At 59.4% G+C, this 17390-nt stretch overlaps 5 protein-coding genes across 5 annotated transcripts; all 5 read right to left on the reverse strand.

The window, feature by feature from the left end:
- Positions 1 to 184: 184 nt before the first annotated feature.
- On the reverse strand, positions 185 to 1130 carry TRAVEDRAFT_41693 (uncharacterized protein; the record flags this gene model as incomplete). Its single annotated transcript, XM_008033945.1, has 2 exons — positions 185 to 872; positions 931 to 1130. 2 exons carry the CDS (start codon positions 1128 to 1130, stop codon positions 185 to 187), a joined length of 888 nt encoding a protein of 295 aa, XP_008032136.1.
- A 503-nt stretch (positions 1131 to 1633) lies between these two features.
- On the reverse strand, positions 1634 to 3361 carry TRAVEDRAFT_41694 (uncharacterized protein; the record flags this gene model as incomplete). The annotated part of the gene is made up of 1 exon (XM_008033946.1): positions 1634 to 3361. The coding sequence occupies one exon, from the start codon at positions 3359 to 3361 to the stop codon at positions 1634 to 1636; it is 1728 nt and encodes a 575-aa protein (XP_008032137.1).
- A 2313-nt stretch (positions 3362 to 5674) lies between these two features.
- On the reverse strand, positions 5675 to 8645 carry TRAVEDRAFT_158372 (uncharacterized protein; the record flags this gene model as incomplete). The annotated part of the gene is made up of 3 exons (XM_008034613.1): positions 5675 to 6133; positions 6195 to 6486; positions 6547 to 8645. 3 exons carry the CDS (start codon positions 8643 to 8645, stop codon positions 5942 to 5944), a joined length of 2583 nt encoding a protein of 860 aa, XP_008032804.1. The 3' UTR covers positions 5675 to 5941.
- A 289-nt stretch (positions 8646 to 8934) lies between these two features.
- TRAVEDRAFT_68124 (Aldo/keto reductase) lies at positions 8935 to 10690 on the reverse strand. Its single transcript, XM_008034614.1, has 12 exons — positions 10615 to 10690; positions 10545 to 10558; positions 10466 to 10481; positions 10389 to 10412; positions 10199 to 10328; positions 10133 to 10146; positions 10048 to 10077; positions 9836 to 9986; positions 9707 to 9785; positions 9399 to 9649; positions 9183 to 9343; positions 8935 to 9128 (listed from the first exon to the last, which is right to left on the reverse strand). Exons 1-12 carry the CDS (start codon positions 10651 to 10653, stop codon positions 9081 to 9083), a joined length of 957 nt encoding a protein of 318 aa, XP_008032805.1. The 5' UTR covers positions 10654 to 10690; the 3' UTR covers positions 8935 to 9080.
- Positions 10691 to 11019: 329 nt separating this feature from the next.
- Positions 11020 to 17251, reverse strand: TRAVEDRAFT_138913 (uncharacterized protein). Its single transcript, XM_008034615.1, has 8 exons — positions 16928 to 17251; positions 16525 to 16590; positions 14186 to 14362; positions 13979 to 14135; positions 13189 to 13922; positions 13043 to 13124; positions 12399 to 12979; positions 11020 to 12341 (listed from the first exon to the last, which is right to left on the reverse strand). Exons 2-7 carry the CDS (start codon positions 16528 to 16530, stop codon positions 12717 to 12719), a joined length of 1419 nt encoding a protein of 472 aa, XP_008032806.1. The 5' UTR covers positions 16531 to 16590; positions 16928 to 17251; the 3' UTR covers positions 11020 to 12341; positions 12399 to 12716.
- Positions 17252 to 17390: the final 139 nt, after the last annotated feature.

Genomic DNA, 17390 nt, shown 5'->3' on the forward strand with positions numbered 1-17390 from the left:
ACAGTATGCACAGCGAGCGACAGAAATAAAGTAGCGTCGTAAATAGTCGTCACGTCGTCTCTACAGTCATGCAGAACCCCGCATGCAGCTGAACGTACAGAAAAAATCCCTCCGAAGCTTCCAGTCCACTGGTCGTACAAAACCGGCACTAGTACTCCGAGCGTCCTCCGTCGATCCGCGCTCATCATGCCTTGGGCGCCATGAATCGGAGTAACGCCATAGCGGCCTCCATGTCCACGTCCTTGCCGACGTCCTTCTCCGCCCGGTCGGGGGAAACGACGAACGGCGGCAGTAGCTCGGCGCTGACGTTGGGTGTAATGGCCTCCTCCTCCTCTTCCTCCGTGTCCGTCTCGCTACCGCCCACCGAACGCTTGTCTCGAGGTAGGGCGTCCAGGACCAGCATCGGCACGTCTTCGTCACCCTCGTCGTCATCCAGGTCCATAGGGAGGTCCTTCACCGTCTTGCGCACTACTCGGGCCTTCGCGCAAGCCCACTCCAGCGAATGGGCCCTCGACGTGCGCGCCGCCAGGGAAAGCACCGGCTCTGTGTGTCCGGGGGACGAGGGTCGCGTCGGCGGGGACGAAGGCAGGTACTCCCATATCTCCTTCGACATCGACGTCCCCGTGCGACGTCGAGGTGTCGTCGGGGCGCGCGGTGCCTGCAGCGGCTTGGGTTTGTAGGGAAGCTCGTGCGAGGACACGACGCGCTCGAGGGATATCGGGGACTCGCTCCGAGGCAAGCTCTTGAGGCCATTTGCGGGCCGAACGTGTTTGTTCTCGGGCAGCGAGCCCTTCGACCACCCGCACCCCGCGCAGTTCTTCTTCAGCGTGCGCCGCTTGTTTTGGAACCAGGCGTTCACCGCTTTTAGCTCCCTATATATGGACGCGGTGAGCACGAGCAGGGGGAATGGGGTTCGCGACATATACGCACATGCCGAGCTCAGCGGCGAGCAGCGCGCGTTCCTCGCGAGAGGGGTGCGTCTTGACTTCAAACACGGACACGAGCGCGCCTGTTTGAGCGGGCGCGAGGCGTTTCCGCGTTGACGGCTGGCCCAACGCTAACCGCGGCGGCGCGGTCTGAATGGAGTCGAGCGAACACGCCGAGACGGTGGGGGAGAGCGGGGGCGTCATGTTGCTTGAGGGGCTTGAGGTCTTGAGGGGTCTTGAGGGAGAAGTTGGTGGCGACTACGAACGAACGGCCATAGGCGTGGAGGTTGGACTGGGAGTTGGGAAGTCGGGTGGACGCGATCGAACGTTGAACACGGCCGAACCGCGTCGCGCGTCCCCGCCGCGTATACGACCCCAAACAACGCGAATCACGCGTCGGAGCACCGCTGTCACGTGCACCCGCCGTTCCAACGTTCGGCAAGCTGTTTGGACGCCCGTCGTGACACAAACAGTCGCACCGCGCTCACGCAAACACACCGGTATTGGCCAAACATAGTTGCCATTCGCTGAGTACTATAGGGACAAAAGAGAGTATGATATGTAGAACATTAACGGAACGGAAGAATGGTAGCATGGCAGGGGACTCGGGAGCAGCGTTAGCGATACAAGCTATATACAAGCAGAATAAGTAAGTACTTCGGGCATTGTCTTCGTCTTCGCACTCTCCCCTCTATTTCCTCCGACACTCATCGCCTGCGCACGACCCCCAGTGAGTTCGCCATCTCCTGATAGATGGAGTCCTCCTCCCGAGTCATCTGGATAAACTTCATCGGGACCAGCTCCGCGACGTTCTCGCGGATCCGTACGTCCTCCTCCTTTTTCAAAGTCTTGAGGAACGCCTCGAGCGCGTACGCCCGCTTCAGCATAACCCCGAGGTCCTTGCGGCCCTTCGCGAACGTGGACATGTCCGTCGGGCCCTGCGTGTTGAAGTGCACCGTGTCGAGCTCGGGGCAGACGACCGGCCGCTTGTCGTCCTTGCCGTCCGCCGGGCGCGTGTCCATCTCGCCCGGCCGGTAGTCGCGCGGGTCCGCGAGCAGCGCGTCAAGCAGATACGGCTTGACTCGCGAGAACTTCAACAGCTTCAGGCGCGACATCGACTCGAACCAGGCCACCGCGCGCTGCATGTTCACGTCCGTCTTGCCGACCTCGAAGCCTTGCAGTTGCAGCATACGTATTTCCCGGAACCGCCCCTTGAGCATCTCCGTCAGCGGGCCGTAGTCCTGCCCGGTGAGCGACATGAGCGAGAGGCTCATCACGCGCGGCGCGTGCATGTGCGCGAGGACGTGCGCCGCGTACAGGCAGCTCATGTCCCCAATCGTCAGGTCGCGCAGGCACGGGAGGTCGATCGGGCGCGCGCCGGTCCCAATGCGCTGGCGCCGCGGGTCGAGCTGCGGGCCTGCCGCGTCGAGCGAGAGCTTGAACAGGTCGGGGGACAACTTGAGGATCTCGGACCAGCGCTCGGAGGTGGGGCAGGCCTGGACGGACATGCGGCGCAGGTCGATCGTCCTCAGGTTGGACGGCTGCAACGCGTTCCAGTTGGTGGTGACGCCGTTCAGGGAGAGCCACCTGAGCTTCGGGGTGGGTTGCTCGCTGAGTGGTAGATAGCCGCCAGAGCCCTCGGACTTTTCCTTCGGCCACAGATACGGCTGACTAGTGCGATGCACTTCGATGCGCTCCATCGCTGAAAGAGGGCCAGCCTTGGACAGACCTTCCATGAACGCCTCGACGACCTCCATGTCCGAAAGGACGACGACGAGGATCCGTATTTGACCCACCTTGGGCCCGAGTATCCTCAGTAGCTCTTTGATTTGGGGGACGGTGATGGGCGGGTACTTGGGAGGTACATCGTGAGCAGTCCCCTCCGGCCCAATTTTTTCGTCGATGCGGAGGTCGAGCGTCGCCGTGCTCGCGCGTTCGATGAACGTGAACGAGCGCGTCCACGGGGGCGAGTCGCGGAACCAGACCGAGTTCCAGAGCGTCGCGTCCGAGAGAGCGATCGCGCGGAAGCGTCTGCAGACCCACGTCAACCAGAGACGGTGCTGGGTAGCCTGGTCGGCGCCGTTGGAGCTCCAGACGACGTAACGGAAGATGATGGCGAGGATCTCATCGGGCAGGTCGCGGATGGGGAAGCTGAACCAGAGGAGGATCTTGCGCTTGTACATGATCGCCGCGAGCTCGCGGTCGAACACGTCGCTGCTCGCGGGGCGGAGGTTCAGGCGGAGCCTTTCGATCTCGAACATGCGCACCCGGAACATCTGGAGGCGCGTCCGCAGGAGCACCGGATCGGCGGGCGCCATGGGCTCTGTGCTGCTCCTGAGATACGTCCTGATGAGCTCGTCGGAGTTCCACTGCTCGAGGGGTTTCTGGGTTTGATTGAGGGTGTGCGAGGGGGGGAGTTGTGCGAGGGAAGACATCTTCCGGCGCGGGCAATGTAGTGAGTGCGGGGCGTCTAGAAGAACAACGACGAGACGCACCTTCGTGTAGCACTCAAGCGTTCTATGGGTCTCCTTGTTTGGATGCTTGACAGGTAGCGGGGATGTCGGGACACAGACGCGAGCTTAAGTAGCGCCAGGGGACAATGGGAGCGAGGAGGGCAGGCCCAGTGGCAACCTTGTAATCAGGGAGGTGCTTGGACCAGGGACTTGTACTCGAGGCGCGGTGCTTGGACCTGAGCGGAGCGTGGCCCAGAGGAGTGGTCGGACGGGGGCGTGCCCTTGTATTTGCTGAGCGCGGCATGGCAAGAATCGATCAGTGAGGCGCGGGAAAAGAGCAGAGGTATAAGCGCGACTAGTACCGTTTGTTTGGCACTGTAGGTGTCCTGCCGCTTCAGCGTTAGCTCTCCTCGGCTGCTGTTCACCTCCTTCCATGACTGTAGAGCTCACCGATATCACGTTTAGGGCGTGGAACAAGTGCGGCCGTGTGCAGCTGATGGGGCGATGTCGACCTGTGAGGTGACCCCACGTTGTATCGGCGGGGAGGTCCTGGAAACGTGGACAATAGGCGATGCGCACGCTGGCGATCCTCGGGAGACGGATTCGGCTCTTGCTTTGACTCGCTTGGATAGTAGGAGGTGGAAGAGTTCAACCGCGCTGGTCCTGGTGATTTTATACTGACGAGATTGCCCAGGTCATTTCATAATATCCGTAGGTCGGAACTTCTGGCCCGTGCGGCGGCGTTCAGGGTCGTCTCCGTCTTGATGCCACTCGCAGGTGTGTATGTCCGCAAGACATTCCTAGGATCGCGAATTCGAAGAATTACACGCACTTGTATAGGTGAGGCAACACGGGTCCACCTGCATGGGTGAAGATACCACAAAGAAAGTGGCCCGGTAGCGCTGTTCACTGATTGTGACATTTAATAGGTCGGTAAATTGGGCATCTTGGAATCCAGGGTTCTCGGAACACCTTTACGTCCATTTACAGTGCTTTTTGCGCAGCAGAGGATATTCCTCCAGTGGCACAGTTGAGAACGGGCCGTGCTACTGAGCTGGAAACCAGGGAACGCCCGCGGAAGATGGCTGGATGCTTCGGCGTGAACCCTGTGAAATCACGTCGCGTGGGGACCGGCAGAGTTTCTCCACGAGACATTCATTTAGATGTTGACGAGCCGGCGAACGGCGGACACTAGTAAGCAAGTACCTATGTTAGTTCATTATTTAGCGGCTGACTTTCATGTATACTTTCACCCTCTAGGCTCTTCGGTAACCATGAATTCGACACACCGGCGCGCTCCTATATCAGTACGGCGACGACTCGTGGCATCCCCAGACCCGCTCAGGCAACGTTTACGGTATTACTACCGCGCCAACATAATATATCAGCGACAGAGCCTTTCGACTGGTGAGTACATACCTATAGCGGTTCTCGCCGCCGTACGGATGACCTCGCCGCAATCTCACCGCATCACGGAGGCAGCAGGTCGTCCTTGAAATATCTTGTCAGCTTCCGAAAAGCGAGTGGCACAAACGTCGATGCGATCTGAGTGGCACACTTCTAGGCGCCCGTCGCATTCGCATCCGCCACTCGATCGGGATCCCCCGGTTTTGCATCCGCGACGCTCAGCACATCCTAGGTGAGTGGGCCATGGCACCGCTGCCCTGGAATGTACAGCTATCACCTATATGGCTGTTTTCAGCCATGACTGTGCGGTTCCTCGTATGCCTCAAACGCTGAGTACGGAGTGCTGCTCCGAGCCACACATGTACTCTTCGGTTCGGGGTCGCCCTGCGCAAGCTCAGTATCTCCGGTGCGCATTTATCTGAGCACTCCGACCGGAAGCACATGTTCACGTATTCAGTGTCCTCATTGCGGCTACTTAATCCCCGTGTGTGGCCCAAACTGCGCAGGACAAAGGAAAGATCGTGCTCTCTCGGAGTTTGCCTTCCCCCCTGGCCTCGTGTTCTTGGGCGCGTGGTTCTCTGAAGAAGTTCATGAGGAGTACCGCGATCGATGATGAGAGTACAGGTGGCGACTAACCTCATGTACTGGCTACCATTGTCTTTCGGCATTCAAATAGATCGCCTGGCGTTCCTGCGCGACCTCATGCAGCCTCGTGCATACCGGACCGGACATGGATTAATATGTGCAGGTACAGACATTTAGAGTGACCCATCAGACTTGCATGAGAGTCGAGACTCCCGGGAAGTCCCGCTGTGTCAGTAGGCGGAGGGATGCCTGAGCCACTCGCAGCCCGATTCTTGAAGTTCACGCAGTCACACGCATTCGCAATTGTACAATAGAATACACGTATATTTGCCGGCCACCCACGATGGGCAGCCATTTTATTGGAAAATAAAAGACCTACCTTGACTACGATAGCGAAGAGGGAGTTTGGGGAGTTTTACAGAAAAGGAGAAACGTACTACTACCTTAGAACATATCCAGCCGGGGGGAGAGTCGTACTCGTACAAAACAGTCCGTCGATAAGTGAAGCCTTAAGCATATCAGCGCGGCGCACATCTTACACCTCTCGCTCGAGCCTCGCGGGCGACGAGCTCAGTCTGCCCTCTGACCGGAGCCGGAGCCGGACGCCTGGGGCGCCCGAGGAGGGGGCGAGCTCTGCACGAGCTCCTCCACGATCTCAGCGACGATGGTGTCCTCGCGGTCCTGGCTCACCTCCCCCGACCGGGCCACGCGTGCCTCGACCCTGGCGGCCAATGCCGGATACTGCGAAGCGGTGAAACCCATCTGCGTGCGGATGGCGCATCAGCATCGGATAGAATGTGTGCGGGGAAAAGGGAGTACGTACGTCGTTCAAACGTGTCGTGATGGCACTCACGGCGCGCGGGGTCGCGGGAGGGGGTGCAATCGACCCGAAGGAGGCGTCGCGGGCGTGCCCGGCGCCGTGGATGGTGTGAGACCTGCGGGGAACGGGGTAGAGCTGCAGCTGGGGGAACGGGCCCCGAGCGTTGCTGATGATCTGCGCCTGGTCGTCGACGGTGTTACGGCGTTGGATGGGCGAGGGCTCGCCCGCGGGACGAACGGGTGGCTCAGGGGCGTCGTTGGGGGTGGTCGGGCTGTCGTGCACATCGCGCATCTCGCTGAATCGACGGTCAGCACGCATACTCCGACGGGAAAACCCGCGCATCATGCAGACGTACCTGTCGGTCGAGACGTTCATCTTCCGCTTCTTGCGCTCCTCCCTGATGCGGCGGTACCGCTCCTTCTCAGCGAGGTAGTGGTCCTTTGCAGCCTGCAGAGATTTCTTGGCGCTCTCCGACGAGTCCACCGGGGACGCACCATACATAGTCACCTCGGCGTCCCCGTTAGCCTCACCTGGGGGTGCAGGCGGAAGGAGTGGGACGGTGTCGGCCCAATCAGCGTCGATGGGTGGGATGCGGCCGCCCCTGCCACCAAAGTGAGGGGGGCGCATACCGAATCCACCCCTGCCTGCCCACTCACCCGACTCGGGATGGTGATGGTCTGGCCGACCGAAAGGTGGTCCGAAATGATCATAAGAATGGTGACGGTGATGGTGCGGGGGAGCGATGCCGGGGAATCCGAACATGCCGGCGGGACCAGGGAAATGGGGTGGCGGGGGAGGTGGGGGAACTCCCATATGAGGAGGAGGTGGTGGGCCGCCCGGTGGTGGTGGCGGCGGCGGCGGCGCACCACCCGGGGGAGGAGGGGGCCCGGGCGGTGGCGGCGGGCCTGGTGCGCGTTCAGGGCGGCCGTGAGGAGGCGGTGGCCCGGGAGGAGGCGGTGGTCCGGGAGGGGGAGAGAAGTACGAGAAGGGGATAGACCCACGAGACGACGGGTCGGCCCAGTCACCCCAACGCGATCCAAACGTACCCCATGAACCCATGGAGTCATGGTGGCCATGAAGATGACCGTGACCTCCGCGGCCACGTCCACCAAAGCCTCCGCGGCCGCGGGGACCGCCGAGGCCTGGCCCCCATGGGCCACCCCAGCGTCGAGCACCGCCCAAGGGGTCGCGCTCAGCGATCGGTGTCGACGTCGTGATGTCGTTCGGCGCAGCATTGGCTGGCGGGTCCGCGGCGAGCGTACCTGTGATATCTGCAATGACACGGATCACGTTGCTCAATGCGTCCGCGACTCTGCGTCCGGCAACCTCTTCGGCAGAGCGCCGGCCGTCGAGAGCGACCCGACGCATTTCGTCTGCGCCGATGAGGGCGCTGCGGCGGATCTCCTCCGCAGCGCGCATGACGGAGTCCTGTTGGCCGTGCCAGTACGTACCATTCGAAGCGTTCCGGACAATGTTGCGAATACCCTCTGAGAGTTCGGGGTGCGAAGCCAGAACGCCGGAGAGCATGCCGAAGAGGTTCGCGACGTCGTGGGCGATGTTGGCGTCGGGAGCGGGCATGTCGTTGAGATCGGGGAGCGGGGGGTCGTCCGCCTGCGCGCCCGCTGCGGGCGCGTTTGTCGCTGCGGCGGGCGTCTTTGTCCGAGGGGTGGGGGTCCGCGGAGCCGTAGCAGAACGGCTCTGGCTGCGAGACCTAGTGACGCCGAAGACGTTGTCCACACTACGCTTCTTAGCATTATAGACGTGGATGGGGTGCTTGTTCCCGCTTTCCTCGGCGACGACGGACTGGTCGGAGGAGATGGTGTCGGTGTCCGAGGTGAGGTCCTCCGTGCGCGCCCGTGCTTTCCCCTTGTCGGCCGTCGGGGACGGGTTGATCTCAGGGAAGGTAGAGTCGGTGTAGGTGGTCGTGCGGAAGGTGTCCTTGTCCTTCTCTTGTGATTGGGAACCAGTGTCGCTATCGAGTACTTCGACGAACGCGTGGGGAATGTCTCCGGTAGGGACCGCGCCGTTGAAGAGCCCGGCGAGACCGCTGGGGATGGGCTGCCATCCGTCGTCGACTTCCATCTCAAAGAGAACGGGTGCAGACCGCCCGAACGTGTTGCGATAGTTCAGGCCGGACGTGCGGGGTGTCTCCGGGAGCGGCTTATCGCTGCGCAGGGCGTCGAGGTCCCGGACAGTGAATTTGACGAGCGTAAGGGGCCCGTCCCTCCTCTGCGTAGAGGCGGCCTGGTAGAAGTCCAGAAGTTCCTCTTCGGAGCTGAGGGTTACATCGTCGCCGTCGTTATCAACGTACGAGACCCCGATGCTTTGGACTGGGATGTTGTAGAGAGACTGGAGCTTGGTAGCGAGCTCATTCCAGGACGGCTTGTCCTGGAAGGTAACGCGCCGAACAAGACCATCGGGAGGTTTGGTAAACTTGAACTGGATGGGAGACATGGTGAGGTTGGTGAGGGGCAGGGCGTTGGAGCAGCTGTGGTTTTATACCGGCCCTGGTGGTGGAGAGAGAGGTCGTCCTAGTGAGTTTAAACTCCGCTGCGCAGTGCGCAATCGAAAGTACGGGGCAAGCGCCCGGGCTGCGCGTACCTCGGCACCGCATTGCGCAACTCGATCGCCCCCTCCCGCCCCCAGACGCCGGAGCCGACGCATCCCCGTGGGTCCACGTCCTCGTCAACGCCCGGCGGCACCACAGCTGCGCACATGGCAAGTCATCTTCAGACTGCGGTCGTGATTCAATGTGATTCTTGCGCTGCGCCACAACATGTATGCACACACGTAGCCCTTCGGCATTGCTGTCTATCCTACACACCATGGTGCTACATGACTGTTGACTGCTGCTCACGCTATATGACTCCGGACAACCCTATAAACCCTTCAAGAGAAGATCGAGAGGCGCTTGTCGAGATCGACGGGGTCGTTGAGCTACGGACTCAGTCAGTATGCATACAAAACATCGTATTGCCATAGGTGACTCACTCGGAGGTTGATGTTCAGCGCACTGATCGACTTCAGTTCCTCCTGCGTCAACTCGAAGGACGTAGCCTCCAAGTTCTGCACAAGGCGCTCGTGGTTGTTCGACTTGGGGATGACAGCAAGACCCTGCTGCAAAGCCCAGCGAAGGAGGATCTGCGCGGGAGCTACGCAGGGCGTTAGCCTTTTAATTCTTCCACACAGCGAATATGAGGCTCTTACTCTTTCCCTTCTTAGAGGCGATGCTGGCGACGGCATCGTGCTCGAACAGGCCTTTCGCGCCCTTGTGTGCGTCGATCTCCACGTAGCCCTGGGGACCGAAAGAAGAGTACGCCGTGATCGCAATGCCGAGAACCTTGCAGAACTCGATGAGGGGCTCCTGGGTGAGGTAGGGGTGGATTTCGACCTGGAGCACCTGCGGCTCGATACGCGCATAACGGAGGACATCGTAGATAAACGAGCCTTGAGCATTGCTGGGGAAAAAAAGTGGGTTCAGTGTCAAAACTACGACGGCGCTTGGGATGACATACCTCAAGCCGATGTTCTTGGCCAGCCCCTTATCAGCGAGCTTTTCCATCTCGGTCCAAGTCTCCTGGAAGGGGACGTTGACTGCATTGATATGAGTATGCGGAACGTTTTCTGTTCATCTAACTACTCACCGGGGTGGATCTTGCCATCGAGACCCCACCACTCAGGGGGGAACTTGACGCTGGGCTCAATGTACTCGATAGAGATGGGGAAGTGAACAAGGTAGAGGTCGAAGTAGTCAAGGCCCCAAAGAGCGAGGGAGTACTTGGCGGCCGCCTCGACCTGTTACGGTATGTCAGACTGTAGTCCACAAGACCGGGCGCCCGTGTTATCGTTGACTTACGTGCTCCTTCGCGTGGTTGGTGTTCCACAGCTGTGTTCTCATGCGATCAGCTTCCGCCGTCCAATCGGAGGCATTGCGAACTAACCTTAGAGGTGATCCCTTTTCGCAGCGTAAGTATCATGTTCCCAAAAGGTCGAAAAAGGACACTCACAGAGATCCTCGCGCTTCACGAGACCATCCTTGATGGCACGCGCGACGCCCTCGCCCGCCTGCTTCTCGTTTCCGTAGTCGGAAGCACCGTCGAACAGGCGGTATCCCTCCTTGATCGCGTTGTATACAGTCTGATACCAGAATCAGTACGCGTCCGACGCGTGAGCAGAGACTGGCGTAATCAGACATACGTCGGCGCAAGTCTCCTTGGTGACCTACACGAGAAATTGTCAGCTATATGCTAGTGGATATGACTATAGATACATACCTTCCAAAGACCGAAGCTAAGTATTACGAAATGACGCGTCAGAGGGGGGCAGATTCGAATATAAAGATTATGAGCTTACCCTACGAGAGGCATCTATACGCGACAGGAGGTGAGCATGACACCCTGCCTGAGAGTACGGGAGCACATACCTTGTCGCCGGTGCGCTTCAGGGTAACGGTGGTGGACATTGTGGGTGGTGGGGGAAGAGAGGGAAGAGGGATGGGGTACGGAGAGGAAGGGCCCCCGCTATTTGAAGGACTGGGGACGGGAGCCGGCGCATCGGTGGGACATACGGGCCGCGGACGGCTGGGCGGGGGAGCTAAGGTTGGTAGTATCGATGTTCATCGGGATCGATGTGAGTGCGTCGACGTCGGTGTGGTGGAAGGAAGAGGTCAAATGATATCATCCCCCCTGCTCGGCAATACCTCGGTGCATCCCTCTTTCTTGACCTCCTCCCTCTTTCGGCCTCGGCGGCACTTTCCGGCGCGCCCTCCCGCCCGTCCGTCCCGTCTCCCGGTCCCGGCGCCCTCCCACCTTGCTTTTCCTCGCCGTCACGCACAGCGAGCTCCATCCAGTCCTCGGCGTCGATGCGCATCCACGTCGTCGGCATCGGCGCCGTAGGCAACTTCGTCGCCTTCCACCTCCGCCAGTCTCTCCATCCTCGGCACACCGTCGTCGCCCTCCATCGCTCAGAGACCGCAAAACTCATTTCCGACCTCCCCAATGGCGCGCCTCTCTCGATCGAGAGGGACGGCACGCTGTTCTCCCAGGACGGGCTCATCCATCTTCCCTATGGCGAACCGCGAAACCGCGTCCGGAGGAGCGACTTCGCGCCCGCCAGAATCGACGCGCGTGACGACCCAGTTGTCCGCGAGGCCATAGGCCCCATCGACTCCCTCATCGTCACCTCCAAGGCGTTCGCTGTGCGCACTATCATGAGAAAGCTCAGGCACAACCTGTCTCGCGACAGCACGATCGTGCTCCTCCATAACGGCATGGGTGTGTATGAGACGGTCATCCAAGACGTGTACCCTGATCCAAACGACCGCCCCAACTTCGTCCTGTGCTCTAACACCCACGGGCTATACTCGAAGGGCCCCCTCCATTCCGTACACTCCGCTGTTGGGGACATCAAACTAGGGATCGTTCCCGACCCTCTCGGACGTCGCAACTACGAGGCCTCATACGCCGCCGCAAGCAGGCCCGCCAACGCCCAGCTCTCACTGGACGATATCGCCAACGTCTCCACCGAGCAGCCCGACGGGCCTCGCTACCTCAACCTGCGAAACACCATTGCCGCACTCCTACATGCTCCTGGCCTTTGCGCGTCCTGGGAACCGGTTACGGATGTCTACGTCGCAATGCGGCGTAAACTAGTCGTAAACGCGTTCGTCAACCCGGTCTCTGCCCTCCTGCAATGCAATAACGGCGGGGTGCTGAAGAGCCAGTACGGACGAGCCACCGCGGACCGCATCTGTCGCGAGGCTGAGCACGTCTTCCGGAGACAGTGGTCCGCCGAAGTGAACGAGCAACTATTGGCCCACAATTCGGAGGCGGGCGCGGCGTTCGAACCGCCCCCCTTCCCGCGCGAGCTGAGCGCGCAGGTCATGCGACACGAGATCCAGCGCGTCGTGGAGTTGACGAAGAACAATTACTCCTCCATGTACATGGATGTGAAGCTGCGGCGCCCAACGGAGATCGACTATCTCAACGGCTACCTTGTTCACATGGGCAGACGGCACAAGTACCGCGCGGTCATGAACATGTCGCTCCAGCACCTCGTCAAGATGCGCGGCGCGATTCCCCTTGCTGCCCACGCTGTACAGTCGTAGCGTTTTCGCGTCGTGTCCCATGGTGCTTGCGCTTATCGGCCCGAGTACGTCTCTTTTGCACATATGTCGCGTAGTACTACCTACTCAACCACTCTTAACAGCCGTCTGCCGGAAGCTAGTTGCTCCGCAGCCCACATGTCACTCCAATACGTCAATCTGGGGCAAGCGCGACCTTGTCAACTATGCGCCATCGCCCCATCGCCTTCCTGGCACAATGACGAACTACCGCATGGCGGCTTCCGCCGGGATATGGGCTCGTCGACGGCATCGCACCGATTCCGACACACCGGTCCACACAGCGACGTCGACAGGACTGCGAAGTCGGAGGCCAGATCGCAGGCGGCCACTCGAGGGTATGTGTACACGATGTACCGTGTAGCAGAACGGGGAGCGTAGAAACGATAATATCACACCTCCTATCAGCCGAAGCAGCTTACATAGTGCGCAGCTACCCCCTCCGTCCTCCCGGCTTCCTCGAGCACCTGCGCTGTCCAGCGAGCGCCATACCCAATATCGTCTGGGTACGCCGTCTGCATCTCCAGAGAAGGGATGAGCCGTCCGCCTAGCCCGTCTTCCCTGGGTATGACCGCGTCCTCGAAGTATTGGTCGAAATTGACGGTCTCCCGTCTTAGTCTGCGTGCATCTTCGGCGGTAAGCGGACCAAAATAGAGAATGTTCGTGGCTAATGACGAGAACGTTGAGCGGACGCGTAGGTCAAATTATGGGCTGCGATAGGAACACACACCTTCGAATTGGTATGGGAGGATGCCCACTTGCTTCAGAACGTCGTATGCGCATACAGGAGCCTCCTCGTCTCTTTGTACCCACTGTAGGTGACGTGATGCGTCAGACTCATAAAGAGCACATTTCCCTAGGTGTACGATTACTCACCCGCCATCCGAGTATACAGCCTATATCGGGTCCCGAGGATGCAACCTGCCCGATGAAGCCTTCAACTCCAGGTTGGGTCCGACGCTTGGGCGGCTCCCCCTCCTTACGCGTCAGCGGAACAAAGCCGAGCATTGGTTGGAAGTCGCGACGTCCCTGAGCCAGGGTATCAGGCAGCAAAGCCGAGAGAACGGCTTTTGTGTCCAAGGGGCATCCAGAGGGGGCCTGAGGCATCGTCTGCAGGAAGCCCCGCCCCTGGCCAACCTGGATGTCTTGTGGGTCGTACAACACGGCGATAGCCACCGAAGCGGCATAGTCGGCTCGGCGCTGGGTGTCTCCTGCGTTTCCGAGCTCTATGTTTCCCGTCCTGGTGGCGCTGAATATGTTGTACGCCGCGCGCCGTAGCATAATAGGGAGCTCCCCCGGGAGGACCGCGTCTGGTCGGGCGACATCGGCGGGCATACCAGCCTCAGCAAGCATTATGGCAACGTCTCTGCTGGAAAATACGACGGGTGGAGTGGAAGTGCACACGTCGAGCAGCATGTCGCCCTGCTGGGGGTTGCGAGAAGTGATATGGCAGAACACTCTCCCCGGCGTGTTCGTAGGACCCGCCTCGACCCCAAGACGACGGCAAACAGCAGCGAAGACCCAGTTCATGGACATGGGGAGAGTCGACGAGCGTCCCGGTCCAAGGAAGTGATGTGAGAACTGGTTGAGAGGGTTCATGAATGATTGACCTGGTATGAGATTTCGTGAGCACATAGCTGTCGATGTTACCTTTGGGACGCCTTACCGGAGGCAACCGCGAATCCCTCATGGTGGAGGAAGTCGCGAATCGCGATGACAAGGGCCACTAAGTCGTAGTCTGGTGCTCCGGAGGCAACTTGCACGCCTTGGGCGTTCAACCTCTGGCGACAGTTGACTGCCATGTCATCAAGCTGTTTGATAGTCTTGGAGGGCTCAGATGGAGTAGTTAGTTGACCATCAGATACAAGCTCACCTCTTTCGGCGAGAAGTCCATGAAAGCAGATAATCCAAGGAGGACATCGTCGAAGCTGTGATCCTGAGGATGGACGCACATGTCGACCCATATCTTGACTGCATAGTATCGGGCGATGGATCCCCTGAGGGCCTTCGCCCAGAATCGCCTCGGGAGGGCATGCGGCGCCGCGTCTTCCTCCATATCGTCGGTGTCCGGGTCGCGGAATACTTTGGGGATAGCAAGCCGCATCTCGAGCCCGAGTACATCCCACACATCGAAAGACATCTCCCGCACAATCCGACTCGCGAGTCCTTGATTGTTTTCAGGGTCCACCCTGATGAGGTCCAGCAGGCGGAGAGCCTCCCGATCGGTCTTGCGGCGCTCAATGAACATCAAGCGGATGTTTCCGTGCAGTCGCGCCTGTCTGTCCGTTTCGTTGTCGTCATCGCAGTTTGAGTACCTGGCTTGATAGAGCTCCTCCCATACCGAGGCTTCGAGAGCTGCTGCGCGAAGCAAAGAGCTGGTGGAAAGGAAGCTCGCGATAGTGGTGAGGGTAGATTGATCCTTGACGGGAAGCTCACGAAGAATTTGAACATAGAGCTCTACGGGTAGAGTGGGCGACATGATGGTATGTGCACCCCCTGAAAGGGACGCGTGAGTGTTATGGCGGCAGGAAACGGCCTGCTCGTCGAAGGCCAACGGCGCGTGGTGGTGGGCACTTCGCTAAACTACAGAAGGTGGCCGGTCCGTTCATCCGGCAGCCATATTTGATCATAGACGAATCTCGACGCCCTCCGTATGCGGTACAACTCTGCATGGAGGCAAGCACTGACCGTCACATCCGAGCACGCTCAGGCTGTAGCCTCAGTGGTGGTACCACTGCACACTAAACGGGAATTGGACTCCATCCCGGTTCACCCGTGTCAGGATATCACGGCCGCAATGCACATAGATCATCGAGACAGTGCCAGTTCACAATGGTGTATCGTCTGTCTATCATTGTGTGGGGATATGCATGCTGGTCGCGTTTCTTCATCCTGTCAAAGTCAAGTTCAAGTCTCCTCGGCGACCATCAAGGCGTGGAAATGTACTCACCCCATACTTGCATTTCTGCCGTCAGAATCATCCTGGTAGGAAGCATGTTCCCGTGTTCATCCTCCGCCATAGCATCCGTGGAAACGTCCTCAAAGTATCGCCCAAAGTGTGTCCACGACCGGCGAAGGTCCCAGGCGGCTTCCCTAGTTAATAACGCGGTCTTCAAGGCTGAAGACTCAGTGACTACTATCGACTTAGTCTCGGCGACACCCCTTCGAGAAATATATCGCTATTGCTCACCGTGCTGAAAGTAATGCGGGGGCAATGTCACGTAAAACTGAATTGATTGTTCGTTTGCCGACGCATTGCTTGTTCCGGGCACGTGCTGGTGCAGCTCCCATGTCAGTAGTCCATCGACATAAAGTAAATTGAAACAAACAACTAACCTGCCACCCGGTGATGCAGCCGTATTTATTTGTTTCCGACTGGTACACGATCTCGCCAACTTCGTGTCCGCTCGCGCTTCGCGAGAGCCGGCCCCTACACATAGATGGGCTGTTCACGTCATCCGCACGACGGAGAGCGTCGTGCAGCTCTGCCACTGGGACGAAACATGCCGGGGGAACCTGCTCATCAGGAGGGAAGAGCGTGTTGAGAATAACAGCGTCGCCGTCAAGCGGGAGCGCCTCCGCGATGGGGCCCATAAGAAACAAGGATGGATTTCCCCCCCAATCGCTGACTAGGTTATGCGTAGCCGTCAGGAAGCACCCGATGGCGTGCACCACTCGGAGCTGTTCGTCTGCGCTGATGTTGTGGCCGGGGAGGAGTGCGTTCGCATCGTTGGGGTACCACCTGTTTATGTGGTTGACAAAGTCCCGTCTGGCCTCGTCGATGAATACGCAGGGATGTAGAGGGACGAGATATTGCCCAAGTTCTCCTTCTGTTAGGAGACTGGTCTCATCCTTCCTTTTGTCCGAGAGGCCGCCGCTGACAAGGTGCACCCGTTGGCTGAAGTCAACAACGACGGGGCACAAAGCAATATCCAATGAGCGGACGCAGCAGACCGTCTCCTTCGATGGGAGACGGGTCGGAAACGCGTCAAACCCGAGTCGGCTACAGATCCCCGTGAATAGCCAAGTCTTCGACAAGACACTGAGAGAACCGTGCTGGGCGGGGTTGCGAAGGAAATGGTGGGGAAATGACTTCAGATAGGGACGGCTGAGTGCGGCGTTACTTGCATCTGCACAGGAGTGGTCATCGTGGCTGAACAATCGTGTCAGGAGGCACAACCACTGACCGTCGTTTGCCATCCACCCTGATACCTTCATGAAGTGGATGACCTCTTTGCATACTTGATGCAAATCGAAATCTGGATGCTCCTCATCAAGCTGAACGCCGCGCTCATCCAGAAACTTTTCGCATATTTCGCTCGCCCTGTGCAACTCCATGCAAACCTGCCAAAAGCTTTAGCGCCATCTCAAAGGATGCTAGTTCGCTAGTTCGTGGCCTCACCTCTGTGTGGGACCACTCGTGGAAAGCCGAGAACGCCGCAATCATATCCTCAAACGACACGGACGGGTGTCCGCTCGCAATCTGCTTCCACGTCTGTACCGCCCAGGAGCGCGCGATGATTCCCTGCGCGACTCCTGCCCAGTACCTCCGCGGGAACGCATTTGGCGCAGCGGGGGCAGGGCCCTCCCAGGGCTGGCGGAAGAACTCCGGAACCGGGAGTAGCCTTTCGCAACGGAGCGCGTCCCACACATCGAACGAGAACTCGTTGACGAGCTTGCGTGCCTTCGGACCGCGACCTATCACCTGCGTGCGGATGTCGTCGAGGAGGCGGAGGGCCTCCTTGTCCCGGGTCCGCCGGGCGAAGTACTGCAGGCGGTAGTCGCCGTGGTAGTGTGCGTGCCGCCACGTTTCCTGCGCCTCGACGGAGTGCGTGTAGCGTGCTCGGTAATACGGCTTCCAGATGACGTTGGGAGAAGCGGCAGTGCGGATGTGGCGACTAGCGGATAAGAGACTGAGTAGCGTTTTGAGCCCCAAGTCCCCGCCCAAGCTGAACAAGAAGGTGTACGCCAATGTGTGAACTTCGAGCGGGAGTTGAGGGAGGCTGCGACCGACAACCATGTCGCTGGAGAATGGGCAGTGAGATGGCAGGTATACCAAAGGCTGAGGCGTATTTAAA

The sequence above is a fragment of the Trametes versicolor genome (genome assembly GCF_000271585.1).
Source record: "Trametes versicolor FP-101664 SS1 unplaced genomic scaffold TRAVEscaffold_1, whole genome shotgun sequence".
Classification (NCBI taxonomy): Eukaryota; Fungi; Basidiomycota; class Agaricomycetes; order Polyporales; family Polyporaceae; genus Trametes; species Trametes versicolor.

What these genes read in the sequence shown, in the direction of transcription:
- TRAVEDRAFT_138913 (XM_008034615.1), bottom strand. An exon ending in TGGACTTCTCGCCGAAAGAG is followed by an intron (nt 14,136 to 14,185) that starts GTGAGCTTGTAT and finishes GAGCCCTCCAAG; the next exon opens with ACTATCAAACAGCTTGATGA. An exon ending in GCTGTATACTCGGATGGCGG is followed by an intron (nt 13,125 to 13,188) that starts GTGAGTAATCGT and finishes CGTCACCTACAG; the next exon opens with TGGGTACAAAGAGACGAGGA.
- TRAVEDRAFT_68124 (XM_008034614.1), bottom strand. Translation starts at nt 10,653, where the DNA reads ATGTCCACCACCGTTACCCTGAAGCGCACCGGCGACAAG. An exon ending in CCAACCACGCGAAGGAGCAC is followed by an intron (nt 9,987 to 10,047) that starts GTAAGTCAACGA and finishes ATACCGTAACAG; the next exon opens with GTCGAGGCGGCCGCCAAGTA. An exon ending in CGCCTCTAAGAAGGGAAAGA is followed by an intron (nt 9,344 to 9,398) that starts GTAAGAGCCTCA and finishes CGCCCTGCGTAG; the next exon opens with CTCCCGCGCAGATCCTCCTT.